Source organism: Dermacentor silvarum, chromosome 1, assembly GCF_013339745.2.
Source record: "Dermacentor silvarum isolate Dsil-2018 chromosome 1, BIME_Dsil_1.4, whole genome shotgun sequence".
In the NCBI taxonomy this organism is placed as follows: Eukaryota; Metazoa; Arthropoda; class Arachnida; order Ixodida; family Ixodidae; genus Dermacentor; species Dermacentor silvarum.
Genome location: NC_051154.1, coordinates 3931355 through 3947103, shown reverse-complemented (window position 1 = coordinate 3947103; position 15749 = coordinate 3931355). Strand labels below are relative to the sequence as shown.

General features: G+C 48.5%; 1 protein-coding gene across 1 annotated transcript; it reads right to left on the bottom strand.

The window, feature by feature from the left end:
• Positions 1-13315: 13315 nt before the first annotated feature.
• LOC125942677 (serine/arginine-rich splicing factor 11-like) lies at positions 13316-14278 on the bottom strand. Its single transcript, XM_049660938.1, has one exon. The coding sequence runs from the start codon at positions 14276-14278 to the stop codon at positions 13316-13318; it is 963 nt and encodes a 320-aa protein (XP_049516895.1).
• Between the last annotated feature and the right edge of the window lie 1471 nt (positions 14279-15749).

Sequence of the window (15749 nt, the reverse complement as noted above, 5' to 3'; positions counted from 1 at the left end):
CTGCCTATCAACATGGATTCGGACATTTCCTGCCGGAGTTTACCATCGCATCTGCTCGGATACTTTGTCAATGCCGTCGTTCCAGCGATTTCTCCGCCGTAGGGCAATATTTAAGGGTGGAGGGATGTGGGAATCCTCGGGTCCCATAACAGCCGCACGGGCAGCGAACGTCGCGTCAAGCGCATGCGTGCCAGGGAGAGTTGGGAGAGGGGAAACTTTCCTACCGCGGGCGGCGCGCGGGAATCGCAAGCGCTATCAGCGCCACCGGGTGGGTCACGTGAGATCCCGCTGATATCGCCCGGGCAGGCCCCGGATACTCTCGAGTTCACCAAATGGCCACAGAGGGCGAAAAATCAACCACGGCGCATTCCAGCATAAGCGCGCAAGTGGAGCTACTGTAATTTGGTCGAATACTTTAGTTTGTATTTTTTCTGCTAGGGGCGCTCAACACGACTCAATATTTGAGCTATTAATGTACATATAATAACCGACAAACACAATTACAGTGTCATTTTTTTACAAAATAAGGAGTCTATTGTTTTTATTGGACTTATGTTATTAAAGTCCGTGCTTTGTTACTTGAATAAAGGTTTTGAGGCCTCACTGACATGTGATTAGCGGCAGCCCACTGGTATCGATTGCAGTCCGTGCCGTTTATCGATTCAAATTGTACGGCGGTTATATTTGCGAACGGGTGGTCGTTTCCTTTGAGCAGCATCACGCAGGTTCATTTTAATTAGATATCAATAATACCTCAGCCAGTTTATGCGTCCAACATTCGATAGCTGCCACCAAGCGAACGTGTTTAAAGACGGTGAACTTTCTCAGCTGCGGCGTTTCACTGGCGGCTGCATGCACGGCTTCCGCCGTTTGTGATCTGCCGCGTTTGGCCGCGTCGCGTCTGGTTGCTCGAAAAAAAAGTGCTGGCCAGCACGAAAATTCATCGCTGGAACCGAGCACACTCTGCTTGAAGACTACCCACGAAAGCGGATTAACCTTGCAGCCCCTGGGCTTGTGCGCCGGTGAGTAAAAAAGCAGTGCTTCGCATTTTCAACTTTGAATTTCTTTGCATGCGAGGCGGATAAAGCAGATTCCTGTCGTCATTTCTTAAAAGTAGAAAATAGTAATAATTCTAAAGTTATTGCCCTTCCAAAGCAATTCAAACGAGGCTCTTGCTACTTTGCCAAGTTGCTAAAATTGCTAACATGAGTACAGCATAAATAATAAAGTTTTGGCTGTTTCTGCATAAATGATACACCGCGATAAATTCACTGCACATTAGTGACAAGTGTACTTCCGGTGATACAGTTAGATTAACTGCATTTGAGACATAATAAAATCACGGTGTTTATTACTAGTATCTGGCAGAAACAATTGTCATCTAATCGAGACTTGACTAAGCACAGCCCACACAAGGACACCACTGAAAGAAATGCACACTCAAAACAGTGTTTGTGCGTTTTTCTGTCATGAAGCGTTTCCTGCACTGTTCTCTGTCATACATGAATCACAAACTCACGCACACTTCCAGCATAGTAATTGAGGCTCTTTTTTCTTTCGACTCCAGCCTCCAAGACGCTGCTCATATTTGGACTCATCCCTTTGGACTCTATTGTCTCTGGACATAGAAGTCAACCGTGAACGTGTCTCCACTGGAAGTAAGATCAAGGGCCAGAATCCTCACAGGGTTTGTTTCTGAACACTTCAACTAGAACCGTGATTTTTCTTCATTTATGGGACTAACTTTTGTTTCACCATTTTTTGCTTACATGTGTGTCATGGCTTTGTCATTTCTCTTTTCAGGAAGACGGACAAAAGAGAGATTATTGGTCTGCAAGCAGCCCACGCTAAGCCACAAGATGCTCAACTGTCACCACAATGACAACAGGTCCTCTTGAACTACGTGCCACAATATGAAATGTTTGGAAGTTTACCAGATAGAGAGGTGTGAGCCCTATTAGGAAAACAGCAGTCTACAGTTCTGTATCATACTGAGCGGGAATGAGAACAAGCTTAGTTGCTTTTAAGGGCGCTTTATGACAATCGGAGAAGTAACATGTTGAGTCCCAACTTGTTTATTTTGCAGTCATTATAGCCATGACGACCAGAACAGAAACAATGTAGCAAGCTCCTACTTGCTAATGCACAAACTCTGTCATCTGCTCTTTGCAAATCAATTTGACGGGCATTAGTACCACGAAGTATCACATGCTCCCTCACAACGATAATTTGTGACATGAAAATGCAAAGAATTTTAAAATGATCAAAAGCGCTTAATGCAATTTTAAGGAAATGACACTTCATGATGAGTGAAACTCATTTTATTTTTTGCTTAAAGTACCCTCAGGGCCACAGGTATTAAAGAGGGGAGTGGTTACAAAGTAGTAGAGTAAAACAAACAAGTGCAGTGAGTTCTTGTAACATAATGATTCTCCTGATTATACAATGTTAGCTAATGTTTTGCAAAAAAGTTTGTTATCTGTGATGGCTACGATACTTGGTGGTTACATTTCTGAGATGTACGGGGCATGAAAGAAAGACTCGTGTTCCATAAATGAATTCCTACCTTACTGCGATGATCGACGCAGTTTAAAATGCACTGAGGCCGCAGTATGAAGTCGTCATGAAGTGTGGTGTGATAGAAAATTTTATGAAATAGCAAAAGATGGCCGACTTTGCGGCGATTAGCTAGTGGAATGAGTGCTAGGCCAGTTTACATTGAAGTTATACTCGCGGTACGGTTATAATTAGAAATAAAAGTGTAGTTATTTTGTACTAGTTCAAGTGAAGTAATAAGATTAACACAGTTATTTTGTACTAGTTCAAGTGAAGTAATAAGATTAACACGACTGGCATCCCATATTCCAGATGCATATTCAAGTTTCCAGTGAATTAGTCTTGTAAAGCTGTAGTTCCAAAGTAGACGGTGCTTTGGAAAGGTTGCGCCGTAAGTACCCGAGCATGTGATTAGCACTGCTAATGACGTACTCTATATTATTGGTCCAATTTAAGTTATTTATATGACATGACAAAATCTAAGGGAACGTTGGCATGGCAAGTGCTAGGATTAGAATTAGATCTGGAAATGCGCATGATTTTACATTTGTTTACTACAAGAGGCTCATATACAGTTTGCATGAAATCAATAACTTGGCTAGCACTGCACCATAAGAGATAGCTAGAAAAGGCAAGCTCACACAACCGGCCAGCCTTCACAAACTTGACAACACTTCACAAACTAGAGAAATCACTAAAAGCAAATTTTCTGTCTCTTCAAACAGCAGATGACAAAACCTGCGCACAGTGTGCTCCCAAAAATATTTTGAAATGTACTCGCAGAATAAGTTCAGCTTAACATTCAGCTAATCAACAGTGAACGAGCAAGGGAAACCTCAGCGTGGGAACTTGTCTTCGTCTCGGCCCTCACAAATATGTTTGCTTGGTGAAACGTTGGCTTCAAGCTGAGGCTTCCCTTGGTCACCTCTGTTACTCAACTGAAGTGTTCATCTCCTTGCAACCTCTTTGCTGTGTTTGAATACCTATACCGAGATTCTTTTTCAACATGAAACCACAAATTCCATTTTCCAAGGAACTGTGAACATTAATTGGGCTTGCCTATATGTTGATTTAGTGTCCTTGTTTATTCACACAATATTTTCAGAAGTCCTTGTAAGCACTGCTGTCTCCATAACGTTCCTTGGTTTCCCTACGAGTACTCCACTTGTGTCAAAGCCTTTGCTGCCGCACCTGAACACTAAATGTGCAGCAGAAAAATATCAATAGCAGAAAATGTGATGTAAAATTTAGCATAACGCCCCCCTCCTACACTTCGTGCCTCTCGCCAATGTGTATGAGAGCAATGAGACATTGCAGCTCGAGCTTATCTTGCTGACAGTACATTTTTGCCGAGTAATTTTTTGTGTTCCTTTCTTTAATCTATCGGAAATCGTCGAACGCAGAGAATATAAAACGTCAAGCAGCACTGTACGCAATACAAGTACGAGGGCAGCTCGGCATAAATATCACTGTCTGTACCTTCGTTCTCCCTGCTTTACGGCACGCCGAACACGATGAGAAAACTTCGCGCGATTTCAGCTTTGGGTCCCAAAAAATAGATGGTTATCTGTGTTTCTGTATGTTGTAAACTCAGTGACGGACAACATGAAGTCCACCTGAGCTGTACGAAAATTGTGATCATGTACTGCCTCATTCACCATTGACAATAAACAATGTGAGCTTACTTGTTTGAAGTGTTTTATTGCCAGTTGAGGCCTCTCGGTCACCTGGCGACATAATGAAGATATCTGTAGTAATGTTAGAGTACAGTACACACGAATACCTCCCCGAAAGCGGTAACAAAACGCCCCAAACCAGCGAGCGAGCAGCGCGACCAGCCCTACGAACCGCTACCGTAGCGGCCATATTGCTCACTACCTAATGATGATGATATTAGTTTTGATTCTGCCAGCGCCATCTCTCGGTCGCATACTTTAGTTCACAACGCCACCGCTACGCTTATTTTCGTTGCACTGTGGAAGGTACAGTTTCCCTTCTCTAAGTTTGTATGGGTGTTCTGTGGCCCGGGTCTCTTTGGTCTCCAGCAAGCGGTGACGGCGGAAGTCTCCGCCGCCGCTCCCGTATTCCCGCACGTGGTTAGTCAACCGCGTTCTTGCCGCGGCAAACGCCGCGGCCCCCCCGTATTCCCCAGTTGGTAAGTCGGAAGCCCTTCTTTACCTAGTGTATTATTCTCTTCGAGGGAACCCTCAGCGATGTCAACTATAGCTAGCTGGCCTGCTCGAAGTGTTAGTTGCAGTCGTAATAAATGCTTTCCGAGTGTACACGTGGTTGTCGTCTTTTGTTTCCTCGAGCTTGTACCGGACCGCGGTTGATGTGCAGGCATGCGCCAACCGCGGGGCTCGGTGTGTCGAGGCAGAGGGCCGTTGGCATCCCCCCATATCCCGACAAGCTTTCGGTCATCAGCTCAGAGCATGACTTACATAATGCGTTTGACAAGCATGTCTTTGCGATTCCCCTCTTAACCAACTTAGAGTGCGCCGACTGATATGGGAGCAGTGGCTTGTTCGCGCGAGGCTCGTACTTCCAGCGTGCATGGTCGTTGCAAAATAAAAACTTAATGTCAAGAAAGCCAATACTTCTGTCAGTCGGCAGTTCATCCGTTACTTTTAGAGGAGGTAAACCCTCTCTTATAAAAGAAAGTGCATTAGTGGTTAAAAAAACCAAAACAGTCGGAGCTGCAGTCAAGTAGAACTAAAGAGTCATCGACGTATCTAAAAACTTTGAGAATCTTAAAATCTGGAAGCCGACCACTCATGTTCTTGTCTAGTTCTGCTAAAAATATATCGCTAAGAATTGGAGCTATACACGATCCGATGCAAATTCCCTCCTTCTGTATACAAGGCTGCCCTTCCCACAGAATGAAAGTAGACCGAAGATAAAAAATGTCACAGTTTCGCCCTAAGGGCGAAGCAATGAATGCGATAGCAACACAGCAATGTCATACGAAGTAAGGTGAGCGGCTTTGGTAGCAATATGACTTGTAGTAAACATGAGCTGATTAAGTAAGCAGGTGTGCTGCGGCGTAAGTAGACCGACATGAAGAGAGACTCGATGACCACGAGAAGGCGCGTGTGAAACGGTGGTGTTGATGAGAAGCGCTTCCCGTGGGCAGCGCGCGTGCGAAGGGACACACTTGTAGCGCTGCACTGCCGATCCGGGCAGCATTACATGTGTAGCGTGCGTTGGAAAATGTGGCCCGACTATTACTAACTGAATGAACAAGCGTGGTGTGAGCGCGCACAAACAAACATGAATAGATCACACTGAATGACTGCAGAAAACGACTGTCAAAACGCTGGCAGCAAGCGCATATATACGCCCCAGCAGCGGGCGAAGGTACGTGCGGTCTATCGCTTCAACAGAAACTGAGCGGCGAACGCATAGAGCATAAAGGTCAGAGCCGTGTGGAGATAAGAGACGGTGCGGCGAGCGACGAGCGCGGTTGTTGGCAGAGGAATAGTGCGCCCCCCCCCCCCCCCCCCGCTCCCTCCGGCGCTGGCTTCCCGCTTCGTTGCTTGCGCGTGGGAGTTTGAGTGCGTTCGCTCTCCGTGATAGCGCGCGTCCCAGCACGCTTCCGCTCGGGCATACGGCGCGCGGTGAAGATTTTATCTATACGGAACCTCACGGCGACGGCTACGGCGACGCCGACGGCAGAAATCCGGTTGAAGTGTCAATATAATTGCTATCGCAATAAAAACTAAGAGGTTCTCAGAAACCGTCATTCGACATCCCGGTTGCGTTCGTGAAGGCAACGTTTCCAAAGGTGTCAATAGAACACTGGAGAGCAGACCTGAATGCGGTAAGGAATAAAACAGGTCTGATATGTCTGCAGAGAAGGCCTTAATATTCTTATGTGATGACGACCTGAAGTAATCCAGTACCACATCAGGAGGAGCAGGAGGAGAGAAAGAGAAGGCAGGGATGTTAACCAGAAATGCCTCTGGTTGGCTACCCTACTCTGGGGGACGGGAAAGAGGAAATGGAAAGATGAGATAGGGAGAGGAGGGGGGGAGGAAGGACACGGCGAGCTCGCGCACGCACGCACGCACGCACGCACGCACGCACGCACGCACGCACGCGGAGGGCCTGAGCTATTCAAAGGCGTTCACATAGGCCAGTCGCCCTCAAGAAATACAACAGTGCCTTCACAGCTTTGTGGGCCGACGAGCGATGGGGACGGTCTTCAAGGAGCACCTGCACGGACAACGGTCGATCGTCAAGTCGTCGCAGTGCGTTCGATAATGTTTGTCTTTCCGACTGAAATCGATCGCAGTGACACAATAAATGTTCTATGTTCTCTTCGCAGCCGCAGACGTCGCACGTAGTACTTTCGGTCATTCCAATCAAAGCACAGTACGCCTTCGTGAAAGCCACTCCCAACCACAGCCGGTATATAAGCGATGCCTCACGTCGGTGAATCCCGGGTGGAGGTCGGAGTTAGAGCGAAGGCCGAAGGGTTCAGTTCGTGTAGCCTGGTGCGCCTTATATTTGGGGTGTTCCACTCTGTTAAAGAGAGCTTGCATGCCAGGTGACGAAGCTGCCTTCCAGCGCCTGTCCTGGAAAGAGGAATGGGAACGCTGTGTTGTTCTTGATGTGACTCTCGGGCAACTTTGTCTGCGAGATCGTTTCCACTGATCCCGTAATGGCCAGGTAGCCACTGGAAAATAATTTCGTGGCCTTTCTGTTTGACGTCGTGGTGAAGTTTGACAATTTCGTACGTTAGTTGTTCGTGAGCTCCACGTCGGAGAACTGCCTGCATACTTTGTAAAGCCGGTCTTGAGTCGGAAAACACGGCCCATGTACCAGGACTCTCTGCGTCTATAAATTGAAGTGCACTGCGCAGAGCCGTGAGCTCTGCAGCCGTGGACGTCGTGACATGTGACGTCTTGAATCGCATTGTTACTCCTCTCGTCGGTATAAACACAGCACCGCCAGAACTGGTCGAACTGGTCGACCACATCAGATTTATTTACAAGACACGGGTCCTGAATTGGCAACACGTTGAGCATTTTTTGAAGATACAATGCTATACATTTTTGCAAGGGACCGTTTTCAGACACAATGGCTGGAAAAGGTGCGTCCATCTTGTGTATCTTTACACTAAAGAACACATCAAGGCAATCAAGCTTGCTGGCACATATACCCTTCATAACACAATCTAAACGCAGGCGTTTACAAAGCTTCTTGACTTTTCTTTTCACTTTTGACCCACACAGATTCCTACATGGGATAAAAACCTGTTTTACTGCATCTAAGGCTTTTTCGTTGAAGGCTTCATGAGACAAGATCGCGAAACCCCCTCCTTATCTGCGGGTAATAATACACACAGCTTGTTGTCCTTCAAGAAAGAGGCTACGCGTTTCACAGATACCTTTGGAACCGCTGGCTTGCCATGGATCAAGGCATCGACACCGTCCGACACACAACGCGCAGCGTCCTCTCCGGCGGCGCGCTGGGAAACCTGTCTGACGAGAGACAGGAGCTCCGGAGGGGTCCTCCGTTTTTCGACGGCGAACTTTGGCCCTGGGGCCAGCACGCGTTGCACGTCGGGAGGAACACTTTCCAGTTGAAGGAAATGAACTTTCCCGTTTGGCACAGGCAACTTGTCGGGGAGGAGCAGACGCAATTCCTTGAGTTGATTCCGTCGTTCGGTCGATCAGCCTTGAACACTCCCGGAGGCGCCTGGTGACGATGGATGGATTCCCGGTGACCCTTACTTATGCAACCAGTAGTCTTCTGTGCAGACGAGCCAGGCGAAGCCATTCTGACCTCTGAATCTTGCAGACCCGAATGCCATGATTAGCTGAGGGTAGAAAGCCTCCAAATAAAAGTCGAATGTCTTGCGGCAAAATCTTCTTTCGAAGACAAAATGAAAGGGGCCGAGATTTGCAAATGGCGCTGGCAATGAACGCGAGCGTTGCTGCTGGGTCCCGAGGAACAAGTAGAAAGGAGCCCGATGTAAAGATTGTTGCAAGTTAGCGCCTGTGTGTGTCACGTCTTCCTTCGTCCTTGCCTTTTCACGCGCTATAAGCCTCATTATGTCATACCAAGAAGCCCAAATCACTACATTAAGGATATGGGCATGTTGGTTTTGTATATTTAGGTAGAAGGCGTGGAAAACGACGAGGCATAGATAACATGTAGTGACACACACGGCTTTGTGGGTCGGAGTATCTGTACAGCGATCTCGCTCTCGTCTTTTTTTCTGTGTTTTTTTTTGGGGGGGGGGCGCCTTTACCTAAATAGGCTAACCGTTTCGATGCTAGATACTTCGGCGTTTGGCCTGCCGTGGGCACTTTGTGTATACAAGTTCAAAGTTTGGTTCATAAAGCGGCTGACGTGCCAGACATTATTTGACGCGGTGAAGCAGTTGACGAAACTGACGAGAGAGGCTGTACTAGTTGAACTTTCCTGCTTTGGGCAGGGCCCGTTGTTAACAGTGACGCAAACATGTTGTCATGCTGGTATACTTATCGGTGCTTTACCAGCACTGATCACCGTCCCCGTGTGTGTGAGCATTAGTTGCGCGCAATATGCCGCAGGCCGTAAATCGCGGTATTCTGCTACTCGTCATGTCCTGTCTTTTATTCCGTCGTAAATGATTTCGCGCATTTTGTAAGAAAGCTACATTTGACCATCAGCATAACTTTTCACTAGCCGATAGAAGTCAGGCTATACAAAATCTCTGAAGCAACTCACTTCTCCTGTGGCGAAGTGCGCATGCAGCTTTAGCTTTTTTTTGACGAACCAAGGAAGCAATATGACAAGTATCTTATTAAACAATACGAATTAAGTAATGTGCTCTTGCTTTAAAATTCGAGTGGAAACTAAGTAGGGATAACCAAGAAATCTTCCTTCAAAGTTCAAATAAAAACGAAGGTTTCTGCATGTTGGCCTGTCTCGTATTTACAGCTGCATGCTTACAACAGCATAACAAAATAGAAAATGTGAACTCTGCTGTCGGAAACCGCTAAAATAAGGGCTGTATCTTAACTGCTCAAGCCCTTACATCACTAAAGAATAACCATAAGAAGAACGTAAACTTTATTTTCAAATCGATAAGATTCGAGTCCGGCGTATTTTTAGCGGGTCTGGGCACCCGCCGCGGACGCGGTTCCGAGACCTTGTCTCGAAGCGGCTTCCTCGGCTCGCTGGACGGCCCAGAGCTGTACTGTCAGGTTCGAGCTGAGCAGTGCGGTCTTCCAACGCGAGCGGAGGCTGGCGGTGGCAGACATGGAGGTGTCGGCACTGCCCGAATTGTTTGTTATGTCCTGACATTCCCATAACATGTGATTAAGTGTGGCAACCTCGCCGCAGGATGTGCATCTGTTTCTAGTGTACATGTATGGATACATGGCGTGCATGAGTCTAGGGTTTCTGTAAGAATCCGTTTGTAATTGCCTGTAGTGTACTGCTTGCGCCCTGTCTAACCTAGCGTGAGGGAATGGGTATACGCGTCTCTGTAACTGGTAGTGTGTCGTGATGTCGTGGAACCTGGTCAAACGATCCTCCCACGCCCAGACGTTTGCAGTACCCCGCGGGGGCTCTTCCTCCGATGATGCTCGGTGAGTGAGGCCTCGAGCAACGCGGTGAGCCGCTTCGTTGGGGGTGCTCAGTCCAGTGTGTGCAGGGATCCATAGCAAGTGCCTTCGGTTATCGACGTCGGCCTCTCCCTGGTGTATGGGATGTCGCTTTAGTATGTGATACGCCTCGTGCGATATGAGCCCATTTGCAAAATTGCGAATTGCCATTTGCGAATCGCAGATCACGTATGTAGCCTTGGTTTGTGTGAGGGCCAGTGCTATGGCCGCTTCCTCTGTCGCTTCGGCATATGTCGTGTTCACGGTGACGCTCGTGAGGTGGTTACCTCGGTGGCTAGTAACTGCCGCCACTAAACTCTTCCTGTCTCGATAACGGGCTGTGTCGGTGAAGACTGCCTCCTTGTCGTTGGAGTAACTTTGGTTCATGTGTTGTGCCCTTGCTTTACGTCTCCCCGTGTGGTGTTGGGGGTGCATGTTGCGAGGCAATGGGGGCACGCTCGCGCATGGTTCTTGGAATTTCCACTTTGATGCCGTGCTGCGTGTGGTATGTAATGCCGAGCTTTTCGAGCACGTGCCTGCCCGGGCGGGTCTTGGATAGGCGCTCGAGTTGGGACACTTGTTGCGCCTCCACGAGTTCCTCGAGCGTGTTGTGCAAGCCTAGTTCCAGGAGCTTGGTGGTGCTCACTCCGGGCGCAAGTCCCAACGCACATTTGTACGCCTTGCGTATGAGGGCGTTGAGCTTGTTTCTTTCCGCAACCGTCCAGTTGTGAAACGCTGCCGTGTACGTTATTTGAGAAATAACGAAGGCTTGTATAAGTCGTATGACGTTGCCTTCGCGCATGCCCGCGTGTTTGTTGGTGATGCGTCGGATGAGCTGCATCGTGCTGGTGGCCTTTGATGTTATCTTGCGAAGTGCTTCGCCATTGCCGCCCTTGTGTTGAATCATCATTCCTAGTACCCGAATCTTGTCTACCATCGGGATGGGTAGGCCGTTTGATGCCGTTAATTAGATCTCTTCCTTTTCCGGGGGGGGGGGTGTAGCCTTTAGGTGGCCGCCCCTTTCTGACCGGTCTATATATCAGCAGTTCGGATTTTTCGGCCGAGCAGGTGAGTCCCGTGCCCACCAGGTAGTTTTCCACGCACTGGATGGCCTGCTGTAAACGTTGCTAGATCGCTCCGTCGCTGCCCGTTGTCGTCCAGATCGTAATATCATCCGCTTATAGCGTGTGGTGCAGTCCTTCGATTTGCAACAATCGGTCGGGTAACGCCAGCAGGACGAGGTTGAAGAGCATCGGCGAGATAACCGAGCCCTGCGGGGTGCCCGAGCTTCCGATGTTGATTTGATCTGAGTCTAGTTGTCCCACTCGCATGCGAGCTGTTCTTCCCGTGAGGAAGTCTCGAATGTAGTTGTACGTTCGCAGTCCGAGATTTAGCTTGTCTATTTGTCGTAATATGGCATCGTGGCGAACGCTATCGAAGGCCTTCTTCAGGTCCAGCCCCAGGATGGCTCTCGTCGAGCGCCCCGGACTGTCTATGAGTTGGTGTTTTAGTTGCAGAAGGGCGTCTTGCGTGGAGAGATGTCTTCTGAACCCAATCATGGTGTGTGGAAATAATACGTTGTCCTCGAGGTAATCCGTGAGTCTATGAGAAACGAGTGATCCATCAACTTGCCCACGCAGGACGTGAGGGAGATGGGGCGCAGGTTCTCCAGCTGTATTGGGTTTTGGTATCAGTATGATCTTTGCTTCTTTCCATTGCTGTGGTAGCTTGCCGTGCGCCCAACACTCGTTAATGTATTTTGTGAGTTTCTCAATTGATCCGTAATCGAGATTGCGTAGTGCCCTATTGGATATTCGATCGGGGCCAGGGGCCGACTTGGTGTTGAGTTTAACGAGGGCCGCCTGGATTTCGGCAACGGAGAATTCCGCGTCCAGGGTGGCGCTGCTTTCTCCCGTGTAGTCCAGATGTATTAGCGGTGGCGTTTGAGATATGTAAAGGAGTTCTGCATCCCGTATGAATTGTTGTTCCGTTCCCCGGTAAGCGTGTATGATTTTGTATATGCCTTGCATGTGTGTGGTCTTGGTGTTGGCGGGATCTATCAGGTACCGCAGCATCTGCCACGTGCCACGCGTGGTGAGTTGACTGTCATCTCCGCGCATTTCTCTTCCCATTGTTGTCGCTGCAGGGTAAGCGCGTGCTTTTCTATTTCTTTGTTGAGCTACGCTATCCGTTTACGCAGTCTTCTATGTGTCTCTGTTGTTTCCATCGGCGCTGCAGGTGGGTCTTGGCTTCCCACATGTGCAGTAACCGGGAGTCTATTGTATCGAGCCCAGCTTTTGACGGGATCTGTTGCGTCACGCGCTCGATGTCCCGCCGCAGTTGGTCGGTCCATTGGTCTATGTCTTTGATGTCTGCCCCCTGTTGCTTGTCACGATGTTTGCGTAGTTGATTCCAGCTGGTGATCTTCATTTGGCGACCGGCATTGTGTTCCTGCGGGCCGTCTTTTGCCGTTATGCAAATGATGTAGTGATCGCTTCCTAAGTCTTGCATGGTGTTTGTCCAAGTGACTTGGCGTGTGTTGTACGTGAAAGTAAGGTCCGGCGTCGTGTCGGTGCTGACGCTGTTGCCCTGCCTTGTTGGTGCCACGGGGTCGGTGACGAGCTCGAGTCCGGCGTATTGCACCGCTGCCCACAGATGCGTGCCTTTGGGCTGATCGTGCTTGTAACCCCACGCCGTGTGCACCACGTTAAAGTCCCCCCCCCCCCCCTCCCAATGAAAAGCTGTTGCCCTTGGGTGATGTCGATTGCCCGTTTGAAGAGAACATGGAAGCGGTGCTGGCGGCATCTGGGACTGCTGTAGACGTTGAGTACGAAGATGCTGTTGCGCGTCTTGCGTGGTGGAATTAGTTCTACGAGGACCTTTTCAATGTCTCTGACTTTAGTGTCGTGTTCGATAACTGTGTGCGCTCGCTTGACCAGCGTGGTGACGTTTGGTTTCTCCGCCTTGCCTGTTATAGACTGGTACTCCGTGAGTTTGGCGGCGCCGTTCGTTTCTTGCAATATGATGACGTCTGGGCGTTCGGGGATCGTTTTCAGGTATTGTTGTAAGTACGCTCGTTTGTTTTGGTAACTTCTGCAGTTCCACTGCCATATTGTGTGTTATTGTTTAGGTGGGTGTCGGGCCATGTTTATATGTTGTTACATGTGTTGCGCCGCTCCCCTATGCGACGGTACGATCGTGCTGTTCGTGGCTTCTAATCTGGACAGTCTGAGGTGAACGCTCTCCAAGCTCTCCAAGCTCTCCTGGATGGTACGCGTGATGGACGCGATGATGGTTTCCTCGAGATTGCTTAAGCGAGCCTCGAGTGCATCTATTCGCGCGTCGCGTATTGCTGCGTGCGTGCGCTTGCGTCGTGTTGCTTCTGTAAGGGTGGGAGTGGGTGTGCGTTTAGTATCGGGGAATTCGACCTCGTCGTCCTCTATGGGTTCCTCTTGTGTTTCCTGCGTGGTCTCTGTGGGAGTGGGTCTGCGTTCAGCGTCGGGGCATTCGACCTCGTCGTCCTCTATAAGTTCTTCTTGTGTTTCCTGCATGGCCTCTGTATCAGTACCGCTTTTCACGGCATGCTGGAGTTGTTCTATGAGTTCGTCTTTTGCACGAATCTGTGTCTGCATGTGTTCTATTTGCTTCTGCAGCGCTTGTATCGCCTGTGCTAATTTAGCTATCTCCGTCTCTGTCTTAGCGGGTGTTTTGTCGCCAGCCTTCGCGGTTGGTGCTCGTTTTCCCGTGACCGCATCTGCCCAGCTCACCTTCTCGGTGGTCTCGGTGTCTCTCGTTGCGATCCTTCTGGGGGTGCGGCTGCACATCCGGCGTTGCTTCTCGGGGTCCGGGGTGCGGCTCCGGGACCGGGAGCGGCCTCGGCTGCGGGTCCTGGATCTCGAGCGGGACTTGCCGGCGGAGCTGGTGGCTTTGGCGGCCTCTTCCGCCTCATCGGTGGCCCTGTGTCGTTCCCATTGCCTCTTTGTCACGACGTAGGGGGTCTTGTATCCGTAATAGCCGTAAGGAATTTTTCTTTTTTTGCAACCATCTGTACTTGAAGCAAATTCGTTAGTATACGTTTTTGGAGCACTGCAGGGATTTGAAAACCTGAGTGTTTTTTTCATCTTTTTATATACACTTGACACTATACCGTTTTCATATTTGCTGGTTTCTTTCTTTGTATTCCCAAGGGACCCTCATTTGAAGAGGAAATGACTAGTAGCCATAAGAAGAGATGAAGGGAAACGATTCTGTGTAAGTAAACGCATGAAGGTGTGCTCTAGACATTTCACCGATGAAGACATTTTTCTAACTATGCGTGTGGTATGAGGCACCTGAAAGACAATGCTGTACCAAGCAGATTTGATTTGATTTTCTTCCAACGATGCATCCCAGACCACAGAGAAAGCCATAAAAACAGCGTCACGATCAGATCTCTTCACCTCAGCCAAACGTGGATACAGACACGACTGAACAGACAGCTGTCAACCTGCCCATGGTGCAGCATGACAACACAGTGGGGGCTGCTGATGAAGGTGTCACCATCACACCCACAGGTACTTCTAGTGCTGCTGATATGGACATTTCTTCAGACTGGCAGCCAAGCTCTTGTGGCTTAGATTGCCCAGAGTGGAGAGAAGCCAGGGCCCATGAAGAAGCAATAAAAAATCTTCAGGAACTACTTTCACAAATTACTGAAGAACTGAAGGCAACAAAAGAGAAATTGCATGGCAATGAAACGGAGCTTCAGCTAGCTAAGGATAAAGCAGACAACTTGCATTTTGCCATGCTAAATGTTACCCCGGAGCTGGAGCTCTCAAGGGAGAATGCAAAGAAACTGGCGAATAAAGTTGGCAGTCATTTTTCAATTAAGCGCTTCTAGCACATCAATTACGAGATGCGATTTTACACTGGTCTCCCAACATATGTCGTGTTTCAAAGTGTTCTGAAGGTTCTGAACCCTTGCTAAGATGGAGAAAACATAAAGGTCTCGTGCACGAAGCAAGAAGAACAAGACTCCAGCAGGACAGGCAGGCCAAGGAATCTCACCGTGGAGAACTAGTTTTCTTTTCCTCGTAAGGATGCTCTTGGGTATTTTTGAAAAGGACCTTGCAGATAGGTTCTGTATATCAATCGCAACTGTATCAAGAATTTGCATTACTTGGATAAGCTTTGATTTTATTAAATTAACCCAGATTCCCCCGTGGATGTCCAAGGTGGAGGTGCAGGAGGAAAGGCCCTTTGCATTCCAACGAAATGATTCATCAACACGTGTAATAATTCATGCAACAGAGATCAAATGCCAGTCAGCAAGCTCTCTGGCATTGCAGTCTGCAACATTTTCATCATATAAGTCTGCATGTACATTTAAAGGACTTATCGGTATTTCACTAGATGGTTCAGTCACTTTCGTGTCTGACCTTTTTCGAGAGTTCACCTCTGACAATGAGTGTGTTCGGCAAAGTGGTTTCTTGAACCTTTCATTTGACGAAGGGGACGTTGCTATGGCTGACAAAGGCTTCCGAATCAAAGAAATGCTGGGTGAGATTAATGTTGAGCTGAATACTCCACCTTTTTTATCACGAGGGCAGTTCA

Bases quoted from the DNA above. Each gene is read 5' to 3' on its own strand.
- LOC125942677 (XM_049660938.1), bottom strand. From the start codon at position 14,278: ATGAAAAAAACACTCAGGTTTTCAAATCCCTGCAGTGCTCCAAAAACG.